Source organism: Lichenostomus cassidix, chromosome 13 (genome assembly GCF_008360975.1).
Source record: "Lichenostomus cassidix isolate B80296 chromosome 13, HeHo_3.0, whole genome shotgun sequence".
Taxonomy (NCBI): domain Eukaryota; kingdom Metazoa; phylum Chordata; class Aves; order Passeriformes; family Meliphagidae; genus Lichenostomus; species Lichenostomus cassidix.
In genome coordinates this window covers 10,132,785-10,158,871 of record NC_139494.1, presented here as the reverse complement: position 1 = coordinate 10,158,871, position 26,087 = coordinate 10,132,785, and the positions used below count along the sequence as shown (strand labels likewise).

The 26,087-nt window shown below is 41.0% G+C and overlaps 1 protein-coding gene across 1 annotated transcript in view; it reads left to right on the top strand.

The window, feature by feature from the left end:
- The window catches only part of TRPC7 (transient receptor potential cation channel subfamily C member 7), a 63,431-nt gene that overhangs the window by 20,912 nt on the left and 16,432 nt on the right, over positions 1-26,087 (top strand). Inside the window, exons 3-6 of the mRNA XM_085073583.1 lie at positions 13,546-13,710; positions 18,983-19,199; positions 23,590-23,823; positions 25,603-25,867. Coding sequence (XP_084929709.1) covers positions 13,546-13,710; positions 18,983-19,199; positions 23,590-23,823; positions 25,603-25,867 — 881 coding nt within the window. The remainder of the gene's footprint in view (positions 1-13,545; positions 13,711-18,982; positions 19,200-23,589; positions 23,824-25,602; positions 25,868-26,087) is intronic.

Sequence of the window (26,087 nt, the reverse complement as noted above, 5' to 3'; positions counted from 1 at the left end):
TGTTGTGTGAATGGAAAATGTTATTCTGGCAAATTCTCAGCCTGGGTGGTCCCAATCAATTACTCCTACAATATGAATTGATGGAAACTGGGCTCCTGCTACGGGACTCAAAGAGCACTCCAAATTTTCAAGATAACATCTGCTGTCTATTTCCACTCCCAAACCCACCACCTGCTTCATTTTGCCTCTTGACTGTGCTGCCATACTGGCTGGAGAAGGTCTTTTCCTGTTATGAAAGCCATTAATTAAAGAGAATCTTAAAACACATTTGAAATGAAATGCTTTCATGCAGGAGCACGTAGTTTGGAGCCAAATATTTTCTTCTAGGATGTTGTATCTCCACTTTGTTCCGTCACCAAAACTGAGCTGAACATCTCAGGTCACTCTTAGTCAGATGTTCAACAAGCTGGGTCAAGTTTGGCCACTGAAGCTGTTGCTTTGGTAACACGAGGCCACACTTGCTCTGGTGCTCTCTCAGAAAATGAACTAATCTAAAATACACAGATAGTTCCTCATCAAGGAACAGTGCCCAGTGAATTGTGGCCTGAGAATCATCAGTCACAGAGTCACAGCACATTCTGAGCTGGAAGGGACCTTGGTCAGAACCTGGAGCCTTCTAAGTGTGTGAATTCTTTTGAGCTACTTTGCTCACTTATCCATTTCACATTTGTGCCATCCTTTTGGTACCCAGACCCTGAGCTGGAGCTGCTGGGCTGCTCTGAGCGCTTCCACCCTGGCTCAGCTGCTTTCAGAGGGACATTCCTCCATTTCTTACCCTGCAGCTTTTCACAGTGCATGAACACTGACCTAAAGCACCCTTGGGAGGTCATGTACAGTTGATCTTTTTATGTATAAACATCTTCCTACGCCCAGGAAAGATGAGCATCCTTTTTGGATCACAGCAACTTGTCACACACTGACAACAACTGTTAAACTAATTACAGGAAATGAACATGAGCATTCAGCAATCCGAGATGACTCTCAGGTCAGCACTTTTCAGCACATTCCTTTCAGCAGCCCGTGTGTAAGAAGAGTATGTGTGAGATGAGTATTTAACTGCTAACTCGAAAACAGGATAGTTCAGTCTGTGGGAGACAGAGACATTCAGATAAACGGCTTTGGGCTTTGGCAGTGACATGAAAACAGACTGATATTGGTCACACTTGCTGAACAAAGACATTGTGTTATGGTAACACAGTAATGATTTCCTTAAGAGGCAGTGCATTTCAGGTGTAAGCTTTTGATTCAGTCGGGAGATATTTAGGTTTATGTGTAAAAATGTGCTTCAAAACCATTTGCATTTTAAGGAAATCCGATAATAGACAGGGGTGAGAGGGAGGGTGAAGTATTACATATATTTGACAAATCGATTTTTGGACAGATTCTGTAAATTTCAAGTCACTTTTCCAAAGCTAATGGCTCATCATGAGTAGACCATGTCCATGCTCTGGGATGACACTGCTTGCACAGGAGTTTTAGACTAGAAAACTTTAGGGACACCAGAATTGTCTGCCAAAAAGAAAAAAAAAAAGTATTAGTGGTTATGAGTTATTTTTTCATTAAGTTCATATCCAGACTAAATATTTGCACTTGCATGAGAAATTTTAAGAAATATTTGATGTTTAAAAAATCTATTTCTACCATTAGCTTCTTTATTCACATTTCCATATTAACACTCAATGCCTGCAATAGGCTTTCTTTGATGAAAAATTGCAGAGAGCAATGAAACACATTGAAAATTATTATTTAATATCCATTATTTTACTTTTACAGCTGCTGATGCATTCTGTATTTCATCACACTTTTATTTCCAGAGTCTGGGAAAAATGTCAAGGACTCCCATCCTCAGACAGAAGAGAAATTGCATCTGCATAGTTTCACCAGCCCTTTGCACAGTCTTTTAAAATCTTCCTTGTTCTTTTCAATTTCTTTGTTACTTCATTATCCTCACACAGTGCAGTTAGTGTAGTCGCAGTGTCTGAGGAAAATCTTGTGTTCACATCAGGGTTGAAGCCTTCTTACCTCCTCTGCTCAGTAAATCTGCAGCTGGTGCCTACAGCAGGTTTCTGTTCATCCCTAAATGATCTTTCTCTGCCATTTTCCTTTTGTGCTTGCCATTAAAGTCCTCTGTTACCTCGTTCATTTTCAAGTTCAGAAAAGCAATTCTCTGTTTAAGTGGCAGTTCACAGTTTTATTGATCATTACATTTTTTTCCTAATTTACAAAGTTTGAGATGAATCTTGTAAATTCGTTCAAGAAAGCCTTAAAAGTGACAAGCTTCACTTGTCTGTCTCTTTTTTCCTTTCTTTTTCTTCTGCAAAGCATGCTACTAGCATATGAGAGATGCTGGTGAAAAGCTTAAGATTCTAATTAAAGGACTTTCTATAAAAGATATTTGAAGAATTAGGAAACACTGCTTTTAAATGTTTTGCAGTGAAAGGAGAAATTTCAGTAGTTTTTCAAGGTGCTTAATAAAATTTCTGTATTGCTGTTCTTGACACTTTTTGAAAGAACTAAATAATCACTCAGTACCTCAGGATTCTTGGGAAAAAAATCACTCAAATGTCCTTTGCTCAAGTTTTCCAGGGGCATTTTTCTGTTTAGATCTGCTGCCTTAATGATTCACAGTTCCTTGAAAATTATTAAAATGGGAACAGTTTTTCAAGAGCAAAACAGTTTTCAAACATTTAAGCTATTACTGAGTCCTGGACTCTTTCCAATAACTGAACTTTTAGTCCATGTCATGCAATTGTTGCAAATTTACCATTGTCTCTTCTGGTATTATTTAGTGATGCTTTGCACTTGCACACTTCAGCCAAGAAGGGATTTCTTTCTCTCCCAGCCGAGCAGGAGCAGGAGCACAGCAAGGAAAAAAGGTTGGGTGCAGGGAGAGCAGCCAAGCACTGATGGTGCTGCAGTGAGGCTGTCCAGGTGTGAACTTGGATCCTGGAGGAGAGGCTGGGGATCCTCACAGAGAGTTACAGCAAACTGTGGTGGAGCCCAGCAGCTGCTCACAGAAATGGCAAAATAAAAAACAGAATTAAGGTGGAACAGGAATGACTTAGGTTGGGTGGTTTTGGTGGATTATAACCTCAGCTGCTCTTCATGCAGGTTTACAACATCGGAAAGCTTAGTCTGTGGTCTTGACTGAAAAGTTTATAGTAATGTTGGGTTTTTTTTATTTTCTTGAAACATTCAAACAAACTTGTTTCCAACCAGGTACATGAAATGTAAGGGCAGCACACAATTTTTCTGTCTGTGAACTCATTTCTAATTAAACCAGAATATGATTTCTGCTGTTGAGAGGCAGAGGTACAGAGGCTGGGACTACCCTTGGACAGCCAATTATGAGAAAATCAAGGTTTTGATGTCTCACAGCAAAACCACTTTGCTGCAGTGTATCAGCTGCCCAGAGGCTTTCATATTTTATGTTCTCATTTTAGTCCATATCAATATGATCCTTTCTTGTCTCTCTTTAATGTTGGCAGGGGACTTATGTGTCAACATTTACCTTTAGGTGTTAAGCTGTTGCTTCTCTGTAGGTGTAAAGCTGTTGTTTCTCTGTAGGAGGTGACATCCATTTTCCTTCTTTCCCCGTGGCAGAATTATCGTTGCTCTATTCTTTTAATTGCAAATGTTGAGTGCCCATCTCTGTTTTCTCAGCAGCTCTGTTCATAACCACCACAAAGGCAGAGCACCTTTCTCTTTCACGAGTTTTAATTTAATTAACAGTAAGACACGCAAATTGGGTTGGGGAAAAAAAATGAGAAGAATTTAACAGAACACCAGATGGCTGTGTAAATCCTATTTAAGAGAAAGCTAGAACAGGAACTTTTCTCATAACTGTATTATTAATAATTAACATATGGAGGATGCTCTGAACAGAATACTCATGGCTGCATTAGATTATAACTTTTCACTGCGTTGGTCACGCAACTCAGATATTCAAGGGCATGAGAAATCCCAACTCTCACCAACTGCTGCAACAGCCTGAGCTGGAGCTGGAGAAGGTTAGATCCTGAATGGGCAGAAGAACCCGTGCTGCCTGTGCTGGAGAGAGTTCTGCCCCCCGAAATGTGGAGTAACAGGTAATGCCCCACACAGGCTCTGCTAGAGCATCCCTAGGCAAGTTACCAGGAAAAGCTTGGGTTTTGCAAGGGAAGCACAGGGAAATCAGCTGGAGAACAGAGGGCAGGAGAAACCCAGAACTGACAGGAAGTTCTGGCACTTCTGCCCTTGCAGAGGAAGGAGTGTATCTGTGCCCTGAGCCAGGGTGGGTGAGATCTGTGTGCTCTCAGTTTGCAGTTATCCTGCAGTGCCCTGGGGAGAGACTGCCATGGGGAAAGGGGAGAGAGCAATGGGGCACTGCCACAGCCTGAGCACCAGCCTCAACACCCATGGAAAAACACATCTTGGTAACCCAAATTAAATTATTCAGATCCAATGCTTCACTTTAGGAATTTCCCATAGGATGAACATTGATCTTTCATTGCCCCAGTGGCTGAAACACACACAGCTATGGCTTGGAACAGGACAGGGTTTTTTTTTGCCACCTAATGAGAAGCCTCAAGGAGGAGATCTCCTCAATCAAAAGGATTTTCAGGGAGTTGGATTTTTGTTTCTGCAATCCCTCATTAATTTTTTTTCCACTTTTTAGTTTCAGGAATATTTAACTGAGGCCTTGTGAAGTCATTGATGTCTTGGATAGTGGTGGTGGGAAGAAAAGTCTCTTGCTTCCATCACTGCAGAGCCATTTGATACTGTAAAATATAATTTAATATCTAAGTGAACAGTGGAAATACTGTGGTCATTCTGGACTCTTAAGCTTATCCATGTAATTTTTCTTTTTACATTTTTAATTGTGTGTTGCAGATGTTTTGACAGAGATTGGAAAGGGAAGGAGTTACTTCCCTTCCCCACAGAAAGCATTTCTATATCTGAGTATTTCATTAGCAAGGTTCCTTCCTCCCACTAAAATCTGTGACTCTGATTATTTCCTTTTTCCCAGATGTTTTAATTTCTTTTCTTTTCCGTGAGGAATCTCATTTTGTTATTTCCTGCCCATACATTCATCCTCCTAAGGTTTCAATGAATCATTTCTCCATCCTGAATATTGTTTGCAATATTCCCAATTTACTGTAATATACAGATTTAATTATTTTCATTTTCAAAGTGTCACATGGTCTTAAATGTCCATTAAGAAACTGATCACAGGAACACATCAAAATCATTGCATGGACTTACATCACAGATGAAAGGACTTAAAATTACCTTTATTAATAATAAAATTCCCTTAGAAAAGAGCAATTAATGCGGTTTGCTAAAAACCTGACCTGAGGTGACTCCAGTTTTGACTTTGCCTGGCAATAGACCTGTAAAGGTGCATTTTGGATAGAAAGTCAGACATTAGTACAACCCTTAAAAAAAATCTGTTTTTCAAGTTACTGGGGGTCTTTTCCCAAGTGGTATTTAAATGTGGATCTGCATGGATTCTGTCCCAGGATGAAGTTTTCCTGCATGAGCTGCTTTTCATACACTGTGGATGTCTGCATTTGGCACTTTTTTGGGACTCTGTACCTGATGGAAAGAGGAATCTCATCCTATGAGTGAGCCTGTTTCCCCATCAGCCCTGCTGGGAATAAATCCATCTACTCCAGAGGCATCTGAGTTTGAGCAGCAGCCCAGTTTCTTCACCTTGTAGCCAGGGGAAAACTTCCTGGCTCTCCTGGGGGAGGGAGAGGCTATGGCATTTTAAATGTCTCCTTCTGTGCCCTTTGTGGCTGTTTTTTTTAGGTACCAAAGGGACATTGTTGTTTGGTAGATTTTTATTGTGGCATGTTTTCAGATGAATAATTCAATAAAAAGTATTTTCAAGTGGTTTAGATTTCCAGATATGAAAATCCTGGAATGTTAAAGGCTGGGACTTGCAATTCAGTTTCTTGTTTTCAGATAAATAATTCAGTGATAAGATTTATTCATATATGTAAAAAGAGGAGAAATCAGACAGTAACAATAAATCTCTTTAGGAAACATGCAGCCTACTAGAACAAGAAACTGAAGTTTTCCAGAGTCAACCACCTTATTCCCTACCCTAGAGAAGAATGCTGAGCCCAAAAAAGTCCTATCTTTATCTCAGGAAATTCAAATTTTAAAGAAACTTAAGGCAGAACAACTTAAACTGAACCAATTAAAGAATTAGTGTATACTCCACATTTTCTAGTTACACACCTCAAACATATCAGACTTACCTTTCATTTCATATGATATAAAATTAACAGGAGAACAACAAAAGTCCCTTCCACTGTTATTAATTTTGCCTTTCAGTCAGCACTGAAGAGCATTAGTGTCAATGGGCAAATTTCATTTGCAATGGCCTTGGCAGTTTTATTTACCCCATTATTTTTGTTTTCTATTAGACTAATTTGTTTTTATTGGGTTTTAAGTTGTGCCTGGTCAAAGCCTGTTTCCACCCCCGTTGCTCATCCTAAGAGGATCATGCTGACTGCTCTGCAGAGCTGAGCCACAGAGATGCTTTGGGGTAATCACAGAGGCACTGGGGTGATCTTCAGTGCCCTGCTTCTGCCCTTGTCACCTTTGCAAAGTGAGATCCCAACCCTGCTAATGCACTCACTGCTCCAGCAGAGAGAACATCTACCCCAAGCACTCTTGTTTCCACAGAGCAGAATGAGTCACAGGAAGGAGATGTGGTTGTAAACTGGGGCTGTGCGAAGGCTTTAAGTGCTCAAAATTGTAATTTATACTGGATAACTCAGATCAACCAGCAAGTGCATCCAGATAGTGTATTTCAAACAAACTGGGGAATGTGTGGGTATCCTGGGAGTTGATGTATTTGCCCTCTGCCAAATAGGTCTAATAAGAAGGATATTTTGGTTCAGAAGGAAACAATGTGAGAGGTTTTATGAAAAGTGTAATTTATTACTAAAACTATACTTAATACTTGTGGGTTTATGCCTTAAAAGTAACTTGGAGACTGAAGTTGAACAATTAGTCGTTTGGTTTTTTTTTCCTGATAATTCTGGCTCATCTGGGTTCTGCTTACAAATATAAACCTTTTCCCTTAGCTACCAGGTCTGAAAACACTGAAGTTAGACTCCAGATAGCAGGTCTGAATATTCACCAAGCCTGTCACAAAGCTCATCTGCAGGATGAGCAAAGAGCCTCATGAATATTTGTGTGATGCCATTAGACAGTCAAATGAACCCCAGGGATGAGGGAAAGCTGCAGCAATCCTCAGGGCAGGGACATTTCCTTGTTTCATGTTCTCTGGGTGTCTGCAGCAATGTCTCAGAGGACCTTTTGTCACGCAGTGTTTCCTTTTATGCCGTGGTCAGATCCCACTGAAACGAGTCTTGATCAACTGAATTTTCTTTCATCCATGAAAATCTTTCGTTTGTATCTGGACGAAGGAATTTGGACTTGCTTTTACTCTCCCCTGTAAGGTTGCTCTGGTGCAAAGTTTTAAAACTCTGAGCCTGTGGCCATGGATAGAATGTTACTATAATTAGTGCATGTCTGTTCTGTGAAAAGGTCCCACTGTCCCAGCATGGGTCTTTGGAATGGAGCTTTACTTGTTATTTTTCATTCATTAACAGTAGAGTAAGTACTTTGCTACTTTTTTCTTAAACTTTCGACAGTTTCACTTGCCCCTCTTGCAGCCAGAACAGCAAAAAGTGAACCAAATTCCAGCCATATTTACCCTCTGACAACTTCAGCTGTCCGAATTTAATAGCACAAGCATTTGCTAAAGACAATTTTTTTCACACTCCAGAGCATGAAATAAATACATAATATCATATAGAATATCCCATCTTCTTCTGTTAAGGTCTTAGAATAGTTCCTACAAAACCAAGAGCTCTTTGTTCACTGGGAGGTTAACAGAGCAGAGTATAATGCGGAGATAAGAAAATGCTTCTGCTTGTGCTGGTCTTTCCTTGCACTGATTTCCACCAAACTTCAGTAATTCCCACTGAGCTCTGTCATCTTCTGCTCTGCATCATGTGAAACAACTCTGCAATAGGTTTTTTACTGGATTAAAAAAAATGTTATGACACATTTTCCACCTTTTTTTCCACCCCCGAAGAAGTATGTTTCAGTTCAAGAAAAGCATTTTATTCAGCATAAATCCAGAGTCTTTATTTAGGCTTCAAGTCTTTAAAAATGCTTCAAATATCGAAGGAATCTTCAAAAGGGGAAAGTGTTATAAAAGCAAAGAAATCACGTTTTGTTTTAATGCATTCATTTAAGTTTTTCCCTGTCATTTGCCTGTGGGTATATGTTCACCCCTTAAATCATCTGATCCTCTTTGGTGAAATGGCAGTGTATTTTTCACCCTCAAGGGAAAGAGCAGTCATATCCTGCTTTGACCCCTCCCTGAGTTTTTTCCACTCCTGCCAGTGTTTGCTGACACTCCCACAGTCTTCAGCAACCTGCTGAAAAAGGATGATTTCATTCCTCCTTTGCTGAAGGCTTCGCTGGGAGAAAACCAGCATTGTCTGTGCAGCTAGCCCAGCTTTGCCTCCCTGCCTGCCTCTGGTTTTGCTCAAGCACAGCAAAGCTGCCAAGAAAACCCCAGCTCACCTTCCAGAGCAGGACTGGCTTTGCTCCTGCTGGGAACATGAGCGTGGCAAGCTGTGTGTGCTGGGAGGTGCCAGGAGATCTTCATGACAATCCCGACGTGCTCTCAGCATGCCGGAGCACACAGTGTGTGGTTCACATCCCACCTGGATTTTCCGGCATGTGGATCCCTGCAGGAGCTCTGCTCCTCTGCTCCTGGCAACACAGAATCACAGAGTGGTTTGGGTTGGGAGGGACCTTAAAGCTGACCCAGGTCCAACCCTCCTGCCATGGGCAGGGACTGGCAAAATGGGAAAAGCCATGTGTGCAATCCATTTGCTGCCCCCTTCATTTTCACCTGTAATTCAGAGGCACGAGGTGACAATTGAAACCTTTCAGATGACTCACTTTAGCCAGCATTCTCCCTCGGATCTCTGGCATTTGAAGCATTACACAGCCAGCCAAGGTTCCTGTGAGCAGGTGCTGCAGCCTAAAAAATGTCCATAAATGTAGGTTTGCAGAAGCAACGAGCTACATCAAAAGATAAATGCTTAATAATGAGCCCAGAAAGGTTGTTTCAAGGACGCGAATGCAGCTACATGATGGAAAGAGAAATTGCTCATCCCTGCCCCTGCCAGTGCCTCTTGACATCCCCACTGTTCTCCTGAAAGTCTATTTATGCAGCTCCTTTTTAGCTCACATTCAGCGATTAAACACACTGAGGTTTGCCATAAGGCTGACAGGGAAGGGACAAGCTGAGATGACACGACAGGAGCACCTCAGGACTTTACAGTCACAGGTTCATGTTCTCAGTTCTGATATGCAGCTTTAAACTGCTTTCACTGCTTCACTGATGAGTTTTTCCTTCCTACCACAGCCCCTGGCTATTCAGCATAAGGGATATGAGCAAAGTGAGATGATCCTGTCTGAGTGGTTAATTCTTTCGCCTCAGTGGTAGATTTCTGTACTCTTAAGGGAAATAGAATTATTTCAGTAATAATAGAGATACTGGCTTCTTTCTGCACGATTAATTCCAATCATCTGAGGCTGATCTCTGTCTTTCACTTGTCTTGCCATAAGTTTCCTTAGTTCTGCTGACATCATTTTTCTGTCCAATATAGAGATTTTTCTCTCCACTCCTCTCCTCTCCTCTCCTCTCCTCTCCTCTCCTCTCCTCTCCTCTCCTCTGTCCTCACTACAGGCTCTGTCTCTGTTCAATATAAAAGAAAATAAAACATAAAAGTCTCTCTATTAGAGTGTTTTCTATCAGAAGTAACTTTTTATATGTTTACAGAAATATAAGGATACTTTATCATCTGTGGAGTGGAACTCCTGCTTTTTTGAACAACTATGCTGAGGAAAAATTCTCATTCTGTCATGAGAGCTGGAAAGTGTTTCCCCACAATGCATACATAAACTAAACTCCCAGAAAGAGCTATCATACATCAAATTACATAGAAATGTGGAAAAGTTATCACTCTGTGGTATCCACAGTGGTCTCCAAAATGCCCTCTTTATTCCTATATGTAAAGCTGTTCCTTTGGGTCCTTTCAATTCCCACCAAAGTCTTTGGGAAATTTTTTTCCATATTGCAGACAAATATTCATCTCTCTCATTTAATCCCCTGTAGCACAGAACAGGGGGTTTTGGAGGTGTCAATACTTTCCTGAGTCTTTCAGTGCCTCTCAAAAGTGCTGCTTTGGCAGCTTCTTTATTTGAGCTGATTGATGTGTGATTTTATCATGTCTTTTTTAGCCTTTTTTAACTTAAAAAGCTGAGTGACTGATAGGCTGGAGGGAAGTACAATTTCCTTCCTATGTCAAGAGGGATGCACAGTACCAGGAAAAACCACTGCCATCTGCTGGGATCCCAGAGCCACGGGACCAGAAAGGCTCCCAGGTGGTGTCTGAATGCAGAAGCACTGGAATACATTTTGCTTGAGCTCCCAGATCCTGATGCATTACCTTGCCGACGCTGCCCAGGAGATAAAGCACTCAATGCTTTTAAGTGGCTGGGTTTGGAGCCAGGCAATCCCCTGCACTGCCAGTGCTTCCATTTCAATCAGAGATTTCCTGCCCTTCTGCACAGCCCTGGTCACACTGCTCTTTCTTGTCTGCAGCTCAGGAGCATCCACAGCTTGTCCCTAAAAGCCTCCTCGCCTCATTTTCCAGCACTGAAGAAAGGAAAATAGTGTTTAATGGGAACATTGAAAAAGCACTGCAGCATTCAGTCCTCTGAAATTCAATATCACACACCACCATTTGTCATTACGCTTTGAAGCATTCTGCCTTGAAGCTTTTGTCTCAAGCTCTGTTCTTCTCCATGCCCAAGTCACTAAGCAAAGCATTAGTGTAATCTTTAACTCGGTGTCAGTGCCCAGTGCCAGGGAAGAGAGGAAGTTAAATGGCTCTGTAACATCTCTGAGGAGATCTGAGATCAATTTCTGAAATGCTGATAGAGAGAGGGCTGGCAGTGCCCTAGGGTCACTGTGTGTTTCATTAATGTCTGATAGAGGAAACAATGAAAAACTGTACTGCTTGCTGTAAGCAAACAACAGATCAAAACTCACTCATGCTCTGATCTTTCTGATCCTTAACTCATTTGTCCCTCTTTTTTGTAATAATCAGAATAAGATGAACACCATCAAGGCTCTATGACACTCTGCCTGTCTTTATTGCCTTGTACAAAATAAATTGTTCCACTGAACTGGGTTTTATGGCAATTCCTTCTCAATTTTCCTGTATTTGTATTTTCATTGTAGCTGTTCCCAGACGAAGTGAAAAAATGAACAGATTAAAATGTCTGATGAAGTCTCTGAAATGCCAACCAGCAGAACTCTTTGACTGTCCCATTGCCAAGGACAACTGAATTTCTTTGTTTGAATCAATTCTCATCATGCAGTGAATAACTGCAAGAGAAGGAGGAAATCTGGGTGTTGCTTGGGCCCTTCATCCCAGAAGTCTGCACACTCACCAGTGTAATTTGCCCTTCCATGAGTCACCACAAGTGTTGTTGAATTCATGGTATCTGAAAATAAAATTTGCAAAAGGGATCAATTCTCTACTGAGCTTCCTTCCACTTCATTTTTCTGTCCATTTGCCAGAAAGACAAGCCCAAGCAGCAGTAGGACAAACATTAACACTGGGCACAAACATAAACACTTTTTTCTTATATTGTTGTCATCACCTCAGCCTTAAACTTTAAATGCTCAGAAGGACAAGAACTCATGATAATTATCTTCTTTCTGCAAGCTTTCTTGTTTTTTGAAAGCAGCTTAAAAGAAAGCATATTAAAATGTTAATATTTCCAGGAAAAAATTCAAAAGACAAAGGAAGTTAAAAGTACCTATCAATTTTATTTGTTCTGACTGATTTATTCAGTGGAAGGGGTAAAGTCTTCTTTTCTTTTTTTTTTTTCTTTTTGAGAAATGCAGACCCCAAAGCCTAATTCATCTGAAGAATCACATTTTAAACAGCTGCTAATGTGCTATTAATGAAGGAAAAGTGCTATTCCACAGCAATCCTAATTACTGTGCAACTGAATTTCCTTCTGAAATGTCACAGTTTTTTTATGCAAACATCTCAGAAAGAGTCCATGAAGTTCCGAATCGATCATCACTCACAGATAGTGAAGATGAAAGAACAGTTAGAATTTTCTGTGCTTTTCAGCCCCAAGGAAACTACAGAGGACAGCTGAAATCCTCCAGCTGGGTGAAACCCCAAGGGCTGACCCAGGGCAAGGGGCAGCTGCCAGACATGGTCCCTGTCCCTGTCCACCCTGCCAGGCAGGGCAGCGGTGCCCACCAAGCCCCCAGCAGCCTCTGTTTCCCTCCTGTCCTTTTTTCCTGACACCCTTCATCCTCCCCTCCACCTCCAGAAAGTTCTGCTCTTTGAAATAGTAGAGCATTTTACTTTTTGCTCCTAGGAACATTTATCCAGCCACTGAACTAATAAATGAAACCCTCAGTTCTGCTAATAAAATTAGCTGCAGCAGCAACATATTTATTTTTATTTTTTTTCTTTCTGTTATTTTGCCTTTTAATTATCCTTCTTTGTGATTAAAGATAGCCACATTCTAAATTCAATCACCTCAAAGAACAATATGAAAAAAAGAACTTTATTTTTTTATTGTAAAACTGTTTTGTGGGATCTGGCGGTGCTGTAATTTTGCCATTAAGAAATTGCCCTTTTCCCTTGTCTGCTGCTCACCATTTCTTTTATCTCTTTTTTTTACCTCTGAACAGTAAACTGAGGAAGAGTCTCAGGGTACAAAACAGGTACTTTCTGTACCAGAACACCACAGCTTTTCCTTCTGCTTTTAAATTTGTCTTTTTGTCCAATCAGTAAAGAATGAGCTGTCATATTTTGAAAGGAACTCTGAGATAAAGCATTTAAAGTAGCAAAGTAGCAGCCAGATCTCATAATTCGCAGGAGAGCCCTGCAGGATGGTTCCCTTTTGGTCCTGACACGGTGAATAGAACAATATAATCTTAGTGCTGTATTAAGCTACTGTGTCAATGATCTTTAGCAAAGTCATCATGGTGGTCTTCAGCTTGACATCCAAGTACCTCTGTTTCTTTTCTGAAACTTAGGGTAGACTGTTTTACCCCAAGAGGTAACTTGCTCAGAGGCATTTTGGCAGTGCTGACCACTGATGGATTTTGAGGGTTTGGCCAAACACCCAAACCTTCTGCTTTTTAATCATATAAAAATATCTTTTCCCTAGAGGAAACAAGGAGCAGAAGTGATGCACATTCTGCCAGTACCTGGGGGTCTTGTGTGCCTGGTTTGTATTTTTGTTGGTTCGTTGGACAACAAAGACATCGATTCTCATAATGCAGTGAGCAATCTGCATTCAACAATCTGAACAATGCCCTGTCGTGGTCCATGGGCAAGTTCAGAAGGTTATTCCCTGAAATCTCATCCTCCTCAGACAATGCTACTCACGTCTCTATTTCTGGTTTTCTTACAGTTTGTTGCTCACCCCAACTGCCAGCAGCAATTGCTCACCATGTGGTATGAAAACCTCTCAGGCTTACGGCAGCAATCCATAGCTGTGAAGTTCCTGGCTGTCTTTGGAGTCTCCATTGGCCTGCCCTTCCTGGCCATAGCCTACTGGATCGCTCCCTGCAGCAAGGTACAAACTCCTGACAGGACCTGGGGGTTATGGGCATTTTCTGGGCTTGCAATGAGGCCCCAGAATTTGCCATAATGCTGGTGGGAAGTGAATCACAACATCCTCGAAGATTGCCCCAGGGGAGAGCAAGATTGAGGTGTTGCTTGACAATGGAACTGTCATGGTTTGGGATTCATCTTTACAGGGGAAAATGTGGGGTTTTGGGGAAAGAAGGTGAGTGGGTGACAGGAAAACAAAAGGAACAAGAAATGTATAGGGGATAACAACATGGGAGTGGAGTGAAAAAGGAATAGAAGAACCACCAAAACTGGAAATAACTAAAGGAGAAGGTCCTTGTTTTAGTAAACTCTGATGTTTAAACTCTTGTTCTTTTGATGCACTTTTTGCTGTGGGTTCCTCCGTTCTTCAGGGCTCCTTTGTTCCATTTCCTCCTTCCTTCTGAGCTTGTGGCTTTAATAAGGGGAGAGTTATTGTGGTTTTAGTTAATAGAGCATTATTGTGGTTTTAGTCAATGCAGCATTATTGTGGTTTTAGTTAATAGAGCTTTATTGTGGTTTTAATTAGTGGAGCATTATTATGACACATGGGCCTGAAACTGGCAAGCCCCAGGAAACTTCTCAGTGTTGCAGCAAAGACTAGACTTAATCATACAACCTTTATGGTTTTGAGAGAAATGACAATGAAACTTGGAATACTGCTGTGTACCTAAATGTAGATCAGATGGAGGAGGAGAGTTTGTTGAGACCTAGAGGTCAAAGGACCAGAGACAATCATTAGCTTAGGTAAAAGCTTGAGTTGCTTGAGGCATGAAATCTGTCGAGATTTCCTTCCTGAAAGAGTCTGCTCAAAAAAGTGGAGATGTATTGGTGTGTGGCTGAATGATAAATAGCTTTTTCACTGCTCTTGCCACAGAAAAAGGGGTGGTTGGGGAGAAGTTCTTTTCATATTCAGCAATAGCCAACAACATCATCCCTCGCGAGGTAGATGTCTTCGGCAGGAGACTTATCACAGGTACCTAAATTTGTTCAAAAATTACTCCTGGTGTTGATATTGTACTCAGTCTTGGAAGTATCTTCTCCCATTTCCTCTAAAAACCAGTGAGGAATCCTTTCTAAAGTTATCAAACACAGGAAGGTATAAATCCATCAATGAATATTGAATAAAGTCTATAATTTGAAACACACAGTAATACAATCATAAAAACAGTCTTTCAGCATGTCTGAGATAATAAAACATATTTAAACCTTGGTCTTCTCCAAAATAATTGCTCCAAGAGGAATACTTTGTGTTAATTGAGATGTAACTTCATCTCCTCGAGTTTGTATCAACACAAAGCCCCTCATCTTCCATGGGTGCAGGCAGGACTCTGGAGGTTCTCACAGAGAAGTGCACAAGGAATCCAGGCTGTGCTGCAGCTGCTTTTGGCTGGGTCATAGAGAGAAACCTTGTATGGAATTACTACCTCGATTCCCTCCTGTCAGACCCCAGTCCAGCAGGGATTTAGGAAGCTGTTTAATTCCCTTCACCTCTGTTGAACAGGTTAGGACTTTGCACACCAGCCGACAGCAACATTGTGGTGTGTTCTCAGAATTACAGAGCCCACATTTGAATATGGCAATAGGTGGGAAGAACAGTTACACTAGAAATAAGTAGAGAATTTAAAGAAAAAGCATGAAAACTAAGGGGAAAGAGACTAAGGCAAAAAATATTAAAACTGAAACAGTTTTACTGCAGAAGTCAGAAATTAATGAGAAAGTTATTTGGTTTTAATTTCTTGGGGTAGGTATATTAAAATTTAAAAAGGGGAGGGAGGACACAACATCAGCTTTGATTTCATTACACTAAGCCTTTCATGCATTCTCATTTTTCATTGTTCTTTCTTTTCACCCCGCTCTAGACTGTGAAAAACCACATGTAACCTTCTAGCACAAAGTCCAAATGAAATTTCTTTCAGGCAGGTATTGTCTTTTAATGAATGGATTTGCCTTGATCAGAACAATGTAGTCTTGATTTTTGATTGGGGCCTGTGATAGAAATAACTGAATAACAAATGCATTTTTCCCCCATGAGTTGGTACCTCACCCCAAATCATCACTATTAATTTCAAGGGCTGCAGGTTGATCCAGGAGCCTTTATCCTCTCACAGTATTATTGCAGAAAATTCTACACAGGCAACGTTTTCACTCTGAGCAGTGCCCAGTTTTGTCCTGGGCAGTTTTAAAAGTGTTCTGCTTGGTTTTAACTGAAGGAAACAACCTTGATGTTACACAACTGGGCAGTGAAATAATTTTTCTGCAGCAACAATCAATTAAGATATTTCTCATAAATCAGGTCTATCTTAAGAGACACACAGGTGCCCAGGCAACCCAACCTCACATATTCTTTTTCATTCAGTTGCACTGAGCTGCCTTTATTAAACCCAGTTTCAGTGTCAGTCATTCATTCACCTCTTGATGCACAGACTGTTGACATGACCCATGAAGTCTGAGCTATCCTGAAATATCCATTCTGATTCATCCCTCTCCTGGAGGCTGTGACTGAAATAAACTGTTGCTTTATATGTTGGTCTCCAAATATTTTTTTCATTGGTGATCAGAAAAATGGCACAGTCTGCCCAAAAATGTAATGACAAGAGCAAGAGGGACTGTTTGGATTGTACAGATACAGCTCTGCCCAAGCCGTATCTGTATCTTTTTACCCCTAAAATATATGAAATCATTACAAAAGTATCCTTCATGCCTCTTCTATGAGCATAGTACTGAGCATGATAACAGGTTTTTTCTTTATGATGTTTCTATCCTTTTTTCTTTCTGTCTCTTGGAACATTTGGAAAATTTTGTAATGATATCACACTATATATTTTTGTTTTGACATGTATGTGTGCTTCATTATTTTCCTGTCATCGAGATAGGATATGAAGTCATGAAATGATCTATTCTCTTAAGAATGAACCTTTGTATTCCCACAGTCAGTGTTTCTATCTTAGCAGTAACAGCCACACACTACCCCGAAAGCCTGGTTTGATGAAAGGTGGTGTTTTGGTTTTCTAAAAAATCAACAAATTGATACACTTGTGCAGTGTTTACACCTTGAGTTTAAATGTATAATGTTGTTTGAAAAATCTTATTTTCATAAAGCATTAGACTGGCTGGAGGAATTGACACTTCATTAATTTTTTATGGAATATTTTAGTCAACACCTCCTTCAGCTCTTAGCTAAAAATCAGATTTCTGAGAAGATATAAAAAGCACCAGCTCAAGAAAATAATTGTAAGCTTTCTGCAGTAATAAATGGGACAAAAGGCTGATGTAACACTGATTAAATCCAGACTTCTGCTAAATCAGTAGAGAAGTAAGTTAAATTACCCACAGAATTAATTTTGTTCAGTAATACACGGGATTATTTCTCTGATAACAGAGACTGTGCTACTTTAATCTCAGGTCTCCTTTTTTTTTACATTCCTATACACAGCAGAAGAAGTCTAGTTCTGTGGAGAGGATTCATGATTCCATAGGTAGTGCTTTTTCTCTTTTAGTGAATTCAGGGTAGAAGTGAGTCTCATATAGATTGCAAATGCACTTAAAAACTTCTTGTTAAGGATCCATGGCTGCTGTTCCACTTTACTCTTGCAATCTGAACTCTCTCAGGTCATAGGAGGAAAACATCAGAGATTATTACTGTGTAGGACGTTTTTCAGACATTTCCCATCACCCCATCAGCTCAGTACTGCATTTATAAATTCTACTACAAAGCATAAATCTACACAATACCAACCATAAAAAACTGTTGACAACTAGCACTACACCAAGGGTGACAGCACTGGGGGTGAACCAGAACTGCAAGTGTTAGGAATGCTTTTAATGCACTTTATCCACTCCTACATCTGCCATGTTATTCCCAGACAAGGTTAAAGAAAGTTGGGCTCCAGGTCAGTACAATATCTATGCAATTAAACATGTCCTTATTGACCTCAGAGGATGCTAATAAGGGCCTGGAGAAAGAGCATATATTTTCATTTTCTTTAATGGAAAGTCTCACCAGTATTTAGGAAGATACAAATTTTCCAATAGGATTTCCTATTCTGTCAACTTTATGAAAGATTTAATTGACATTTCAAAAACTCTGATAAGAAAAAGAAATAAAACCCCAAATTCCAATAATTCCTTTAAATTTCTGCTAGATCTAGACACCTTTACTTTTAAAATATTTCCTGTTCTGCAACAAGCAGAGACCAGGGCTCCTTGGAATTAATCTGCTATTGGAGATAAATAAGAAAAGAAGAAATTTCACTTTTGTGTCCCTTTTCCTATGAAGTTTTATGATCAAATCAGTAGATACTAAGAAAAAATGGATGATACCTGGGCATCAAGTGGAATGAATCCAAGACCAATATACTAAAAAAAACAAAAAAAAACAACAACAAAAAAAAAAAATTTAAAAAATCAATCCCATTTGGTTTGAGGGGAGTTTGGGAAGACCCCATCCATGACAGCTCTTCCATTGCTCCCTGTTGTGTCCAACACCTCAGGCTTTGGCCTGAAAATGCTTCTCGTCTTTCTGTGTTTCTGGAGTAATGTTTTCTTGGTTCACAGAAAGATATTTAAATTTATTAACAAAGAAAGCTTTTCAAGAAGAGTGGAACAAATATTATCTGTAGTGAAGAGACCTGCTGCTCTGGTTCTTGGCTTAATGTCTTGAAATAAATCCTTGTGTTCTGGGAGTGATTTTCCAGCTTTTGCAGTAATTATGAGAGAAGACTATCATAGCAAAGCATATGAAAAGCATTACTAAAGAATATTTAAACAGAAGGCTATTTCTTACACAAAGATAATGAACCAAGAATTCACCACTAATAAAAGATTCTAACACACAACAATGATTTAAGGATGAGAATTGTGTCCATTATTAGGATTTATATTGACACCCGAGTACATTCATATAACACATACACAAACAAACATGTCTCTCATATAAATGTGCTGTCTCTTCATTTTCCACTCACCATATGGCCAGGACAATTAGATCTCACATGTGGGTTTAAAGGGGCAATGTAAGACATTGCCATGCATAGAAAATTACCCAATGCATAATGTCTAGTAACAGCAAACAACAACTTGAACAAATCTAAACCCTATTTAGTTAATGGTCCAGAATCAACTACAGAATCCTTTTCACCGTGGGCAAAAGGTTTCAAATTTTTATAGTGAAAAAACTTCTAGGAGGTGGGTAAATAAAAAAAAAAAATCTGATGACTGTGTCTGTTCCCTTGCAGTTGGGACGTACCCTTCGAAGTCCTTTCATGAAGTTTGTGGCTCATGCAGTTTCTTTCACAATCTTCCTCGGACTGTTAGTAGTGAACGCTTCGGATCGGTTTGAAGGAGTCAAAAACCTCCCCAACGAGACCATCACGGATCATCCAAAACAAATATTCAGAGTCAAAACAACACAGTTCTCATGGACAGAGCTGCTGATCATGAAGTGGGTGCTGGGTAAGTAAAAACAAAATGTCTACAAGTCCTCTGTGGAAATTCAACCTCATTAGGAATAGCATGACAGACAGCGACAGGACAAAGGGAAAGGAAAAAGAAAGAAAACCAAACAGAAAAACCCAAGCTAAACAAACAAAAAACCCAAACCAAGAAAATTCCCCAAAATTGAAACAAACCACCCTGAGGCTAGAGGTTGACATCAGAGTTGTGATTTAAGAGAAGGAAAGAAGACTTTGATCTTGGTCACTGCTTTTGAAAACATTGAATGATGCTTAGCAAATTCTCATTTTCCTGATTTTCTGCTTCCCATAGTAAATGCTATAGATGTTGCCCATTTTCCTCTGTTGTTTAATCATTGCATCTTAAAGAAGGTAATATTATAACAGAAACGTGCAGTTGCACTCTAGGACTAAGTGAGCAGAAAGAAATGTGGTGAGTCTGCCTGATTTATTACCCTGCCATGGGATCCTCCTCTAATTCACTAAACCTCAGTTTCTTTTGTCTGCAAAATGAGTATAATGTCATTTGCTTTTTCTGTAATGCACTCCAAGATCCAGTGATGAAACCTGCTAGGCAAGTAAGAGTTGGATTTTGTGAAATTCAGAGTATGAAGTTTTTACTGGAGAGAGGACAGCACAATGCTCAAATCTTTTAAAAGAAATTAAACTATTCAGCAATTATAAAGTAAGGATTCCTGTGGGTGAATGCTCAAGTGCAAAAGTGTGCCACATGCACAAGTTACATTTCTAAGGAGTTTTAGACTCCTTAGATGTCTAAATTCAGATGTCTTACTTTTCCTACAGGCATCATTTACTCCTGGCAGGTCACTTAGCTTGAACCAGTAATCTAAACAAGCTCAGGAGGATTTATTCGGAAATTGAGTTTATCAACTCTGTAGAATCCTTGTCTACCTCTTCTGTGTCTATTTTTGCTCACCACCATGATTTTGGTCCTTTTCTTGCAGCAAATAATTCCACTGTTCCATAAGCACTGATAGCATTAAATTCCCCTGAAAAATAGGATATGGCTGCTCTATCTGATGACTTCCTGGCCAATGTTTCTTTGTTCCCTGTCCCTGTGATAATCAGAATCCCATACAGGATATTAGGCTAGAAAATACAGAATAGATGCCAGAGTGGATAGAGTAAGACTGTAAGATATATTTTTAAAATTATATTAAAGCAGTTGGACAAGATGATTAGATTTTAAACTAGGTATTCTTTTCATATAAGCAGTAGGTATCTGTCTGCTTGTTGAGTTCCTGAGAGATGAAGAAGAAAACATTTCATTTAAAATGAAGGTTTTCACTTTTCTGGGAGGAGAAAGGTGATTCATTGTACAGACTCCTGAACATAATGAGATTTTCTAATGACTGCCTACATCTGCCCTGACAGTCTTCTCTGGCCATTTTACCTGCCTGCCTCCATAAAGCTTCAAACAATGTTTCAGCAACACTGAGGAGACATTTTGGTGCACATGGCCTGCACTGGTTGAGCCCCATGTGTGACCCTGAGCTGTAAGGATTGTAAAAGCACTAAGGGTGGCAACTTTTGGTGCTAAAATCTTATAGGCATCAGAAATACGTATATGTAAGTAGAAATGTAATTAAAGTAGCCAACACAGACCTGCCTAGTGCCCTTCTCTGATGGAGTGACAATGCAGAGCAAGGTGTCCCTTTGTCCATGGGGCACAGCAATTTTGGCTCCTGCATCTGGGGCTCATTGCATGCCTTGGCTGCCTCTTCCCTGTGGCCAGGCCTTCCCATCTCCTGCCTACAAATGAGGAAGACTGGGATTTTCCTTGTGAGCAGTGTGGATAGAAGAGAGCACTGAAAGCAGGGAGGCTTCATTTCAGAAGATAAAATCCCCACTGCAAAAGCAGCTGGGGTAGCAGTTAAACTCTGGGTAGATGCAATCTGAGCACTCCTAATCTCTAAATCCAACAGCATCTGGTGGACCCAGGAAGGCTCAAAGGCAGCTCTGCAACATCAGCTGCTCCTGATTTATGTACCAGGCCAGAGGATATAAAAATCTGACAAACTGCTCCTTTTTGTGCACAGGTGGTGAACAGCACTTCTTGCACACTCCCATTTTTCTTCCAGATGAGCTGTGCCTGTAGCTTGACCCTGAAACCAGAATTGCCCATCAAGGTGACATTTCTGATTGTCCCTGCTGTGGGGCAACAAGAGACCTGCAGAAGCTGCAGTGTAGGAGTTGTTCATATCCCACATCTCTGTGCATCCAGCTCAGGGGAAAACCCCCTGCCAGAGCTGCTGGGGGCCTCAGAAACACCACACCAAAATATAATCACATCCTGGGAAAACTGCTTTGCCTAGCTGCTTCTGCTTTTTTCTTACACCCCATCTTATGTGTCATCCCCTGAATTTTAGCTGATTTTCTCTTCTCAATGCTTTTACTTAAGGAGAAGCTTTGAATTACTCTCTCACGCTGTATATACAATTACCCACCAGTACTGATCAAGTAATTATTGTAACTTTTCTACTTGTCCTGAACAGACATTTTTTAAAAATGACTGCCATGAAGTTGGGGAAAAGAACAGTGGAAATTATAGGCCAATAGTGTGTTATTTTCACAGAGTGGCTCTAATTTTACTCAGTCTACTCAGTTTTAGACACTTACTAGTTCATTAATCTGTGACTTAGGTATATTAAGTGAGCAAGATTAGAAATAAATTTGGATGGGAGCTGTTTCTGGTCATCAGTGAACAAGTGCTTTTTGGGCAATGCTACCACATGTGACATCTCCTTAAGTGCTTTAGTACCTTTACACAGCACACATGTGGAATGCACAGGGCTAATGGCTCCTTAGCCATCATTTCTGGGATTTTTTTTTCAAGGTAGAAATGTTTCTTTACTATTTCATCCTCGCTCCAGGAAAATTCCTGAGAAACCAACTCTCCCACCTTCTCCCTTAGGCTATTTATTATTAACTCTGACTCCTGGTGAGTGGTAGTTTGGAGGAAGTTCCTGCTTTTACTCAGCCAAGCACCTGCAGACTGCAGGAGAGCTGGAGGCTCCTGTCCTCTCCTGCCCTGCCTCTGCCTCTGCTCAGCATTCTGCACATCCCAGGCTCTCTCCCAGGACAGATCCATACAGGAACACCTATATCAGGGTACATCTCCAGGGAGATTCCAGGGCTGTGGAGGTCACTGTCCAGCTGTGACCTTGGCTGATGTGCTGTGGGTGGCTCAGCTTTCCTCCTTCCCTTTCAATCCTTCCCCACACTCAAGGGCTGTCAGCAGCAGCTCTGCACTGCTCCCCCCTCGGGCTAAATTCCCACTGACCTGTTTCCCTCCCCATAACCTCTCCCAGGGCACCTCTGGGGACACCCTGTGCTGCCAGGAGTCTCAGCAGTAGCCAGGCAGATGCATTTGCATGCCACACCACGAGAGCTTCCAGCAGAGAGCATGAAAGAGTTCACAGAAAGGAGAAGATTGCAGGAGGTCACATGGAAATTGGCAGGCTCTGCTCCTCCTTGATTAAATGAGAATTTTGCTGCTGCTATGGAAACAGGGCTGGGTAGAGTGCAGGAAATATTTAACAGTGGGTTAAATATTCCAACACTTTAGCTATTCAGGAGCAAGATTTCGGCCCTGGAGCCCTGCTGGCATTGAAAGTTGGGCAAATTGGTGAATCTAACCTGAGCTCTTTGCCCACTGATTTTACTTGTCCACCCTAGCACCTCCCAGTAGGACATGACTGTCAAATATTTTAATTCACTGGGTTTGGCATTTAGGTTTATTTGTAAGTCTGTTGTCAGAAATCCTAAATTTGAGCTAAACTCAGTGTTTTCAAAGTGGTAGATCAGACTTTAATATATATAAATTCATTATTTAATACAGAAAGCTTTATGAAATTGGAGGGACAGACCTTCTGTCTTACCCTTTTAAAATCATATTAAACTTAGTCTTTAAAAGCTACATTCTAAAAAGGGACATCCCCACTATTTTAGGGAAGGAGGAAAAGAGCAGCAGGGCAAGCAGTGCCATCTTCAGGGGCACAGTTTAGGAAGGTCATTTTGGGGACAAGAGAGGAAGTCTACATTTTTCCCAAGTGTATCAGCAGTAGGATTTTCTACTCTCATAAGAATTTCTGAACTGTGCTTTTTCTGTCACCACCAGAAATCAGCTTTACCATTAACTTATATAGTGGCATTTTGAGATTTCTACCCTGTAAGCACAAAATGGCATATAAATGAAAAGTTTTTAAGAATTTTTAAGAAAAGATGACATGAACCATTCTCAATACATTAATTTAATTAAAGCATCTTTTGCTTTGCTGTTAGAAGACACTACAAACAGGATACAGATCTGTCTGAATACAAAAGCACCTTTGTGTTTGCCAGTTAAAGACACTCTGATCCCTCCACAGGTATGATATGGTCAGAGTGCAAGGAGATCTGGGAAGAGGGTCCCCGTGAATATGTGGTGCATCTCTGGAACCTGCTGGACTTTGGGATGCTGTCCATCTTCGTGGCATCATTCACTGCCAGGTTCATGGCTTTTCTCAAAGCATCTGAGGCACAAGAGTATGTAGATCAGTACGTCCAAGATGATGACCTCAATAATGTCACCCTTCCCCCTGAAGTTGCTTACTTTACCTATGGTAAGATGCTTTCTGCTGTCTAATACTTCCTGTTATTTTAGGTTAATGTGTGGCAGTGCTGAAAGCAGCTTTCTTTTTGTGCTATTTATATCGTTTTTTTCTAATTGAACCAAATTATTTTTCCTAGATCTACCCATTCCAGCCATCTCCCTAACTAGTCAGAAAGGATCTGAGCCTCATTCAGCTTATGGCTTGATGCTATGGCTACATTCAGGTCAATCACATCCCGAAAAAGTAGCTTGAGCAACAGATAATCAGGAACTGGGAGTGAGCAGAACATAATTTGAATTACACATTAATTACCTGTTTGGTTTTCCAAATGTGAGAGGAGGGAGATGTGTGAACAAACATAAAATCTGAGATTGCAGTAATTGCATTTCTTTACATCCAGCACCTCTTTAATAATAAATAGAAATAGCTGCTTCTCCCCAAAAACTACATTTCTGCAGAGGCTGTATCTTCTATAAGTGCTGACATTGGGAAATGCAAGCAGCAGCAGTGCCTTGACAAGGTTATTTTTGATGGCTGAAATGGTTTTTCTTTGCTATGCAGAAATGAATAGAGCTTCACATCCCAGTGGGGGGTGGGATTGGATCCATTGCACACCTCTGCAAACCCTAGATGTCACCCTGGGTGAAATCCATGGGGATTTTTGGCCCTAAAGGGGCTGCAGGAGCTACAGAGCTGGGCACCAAGGAGCACCACTCACTCCCTAGAGTCCCACGAGTCCCACACAGCCCCAGAGCCACATGCTGAGCCCACAGCAGGGCAGAGGCACAGGGGCTGGGTGTCCCCACCAGCCCAGCCTCCTGCAGGCTGTGCCCCTCTGGAGGTGAGCATTCCCCCCTCTGCCCACACAAACAAGAGGTCATGGACACGATGTTGTGGCTTTTCCCTCTCTGGCTTGCTGCTCACCCATTTAAAGTGAGCTCATGATACAAAGGTGCAAAGGGTCCAGAGCAGAATATCCCAATGAGATCCTGTGAATTTCTCCATCTGCTGCTTTTCCTTTGGCTCAGATTACTGCAAATAATGCCTAAGTTTACTGCTGTGGCCCTGGAGATGTCACGTGTTTTAGCTGTGAGTCACAATCCTTCCATCAAGGACCTCAGTTGATGCAAGGACACTTATAAGCTGTATTAATATAAATGTGTAAATTTTCAGCAGATTAGGCAAATGATGCATATCTGGAGCTTTCTAAAGTAAAAATATTGGAGTGACTAGACTTCAGGGACTGGTTTTAGTTTAGAGATAACATGAAAATTGTACACTTAATGTTTATACTTTTGTTATCTGAACAAATCCTAACTTTCTTATCTAATGGTGGGGATGGAGATCTTGGTCCCCCTAATGCCTCTTTTCCAAATACTGGCACAGTGCCCTGTATCCAAATCTACAGCTATACTCCACTGTGTTGTGGTTTTGGTTCTCCATCTCAAGAGCTTCAAATGGAAAAGGTCTAGCACAGATGATATTAAACTAGGAAACTGAAAATATCAAGGCTGTTTAAGTCCATGGTGGTTTCTTTCGCTGTGTGGCTTCAGTAAATCCCAGTGACTTGCTCATTTCCCCTATTTACCATGTGAAAAATATTACTAATTCACCCATATTTGTACAGCATGCTGAGGTCCAGTGAACAATTGCCCCAAAATTTGTTTTTTTTCTCTTTAACTCCCAGCCAAATGCAAGATTCAGTCTGGAAAAGGGTCATTTATCATCACAGTACCTTCCCTCTACCCCTTTTTGTTACTAACACCCAGTGTACATGTATTGTTTTAGCCAGGAACAAGTGGCTCCCCTCGGATCCTCAGATCATTTCAGAAGGCCTGTATGCCATAGCTGTGGTACTCAGCTTCTCCCGCATTGCTTACATTCTTCCAGCCAACGAAAGCTTCGGCCCCCTGCAGATCTCCCTGGGCAGGACTGTGAAGGATATCTTCAAGTTCATGGTCATCTTCATCATGGTGTTCCTAGCCTTCATGATTGGGATGTTCAACCTTTACTCTTACTACCTTGGTGCAAAGTACAACCCAGCTTTTACAACGTGAGTACCGCGGGACAGGGCTGTTCTCGCAGGGTTTGCTCCCTCCTGGCACACTGCTGCTGCCACGGCTGCTCAGGTGGTTTCTGCTGCAGCTCTGGGGGGAAATCACACCCAGGTTGGGACAGGGAAAGCTGTACCACAGCTTGCAGCCCTGGTGCTCAGCTCTAAGCCTGAGTGTAGGGGGAGCAGTAGTTCAGAAATGGTTATTTCTGGAAATCAA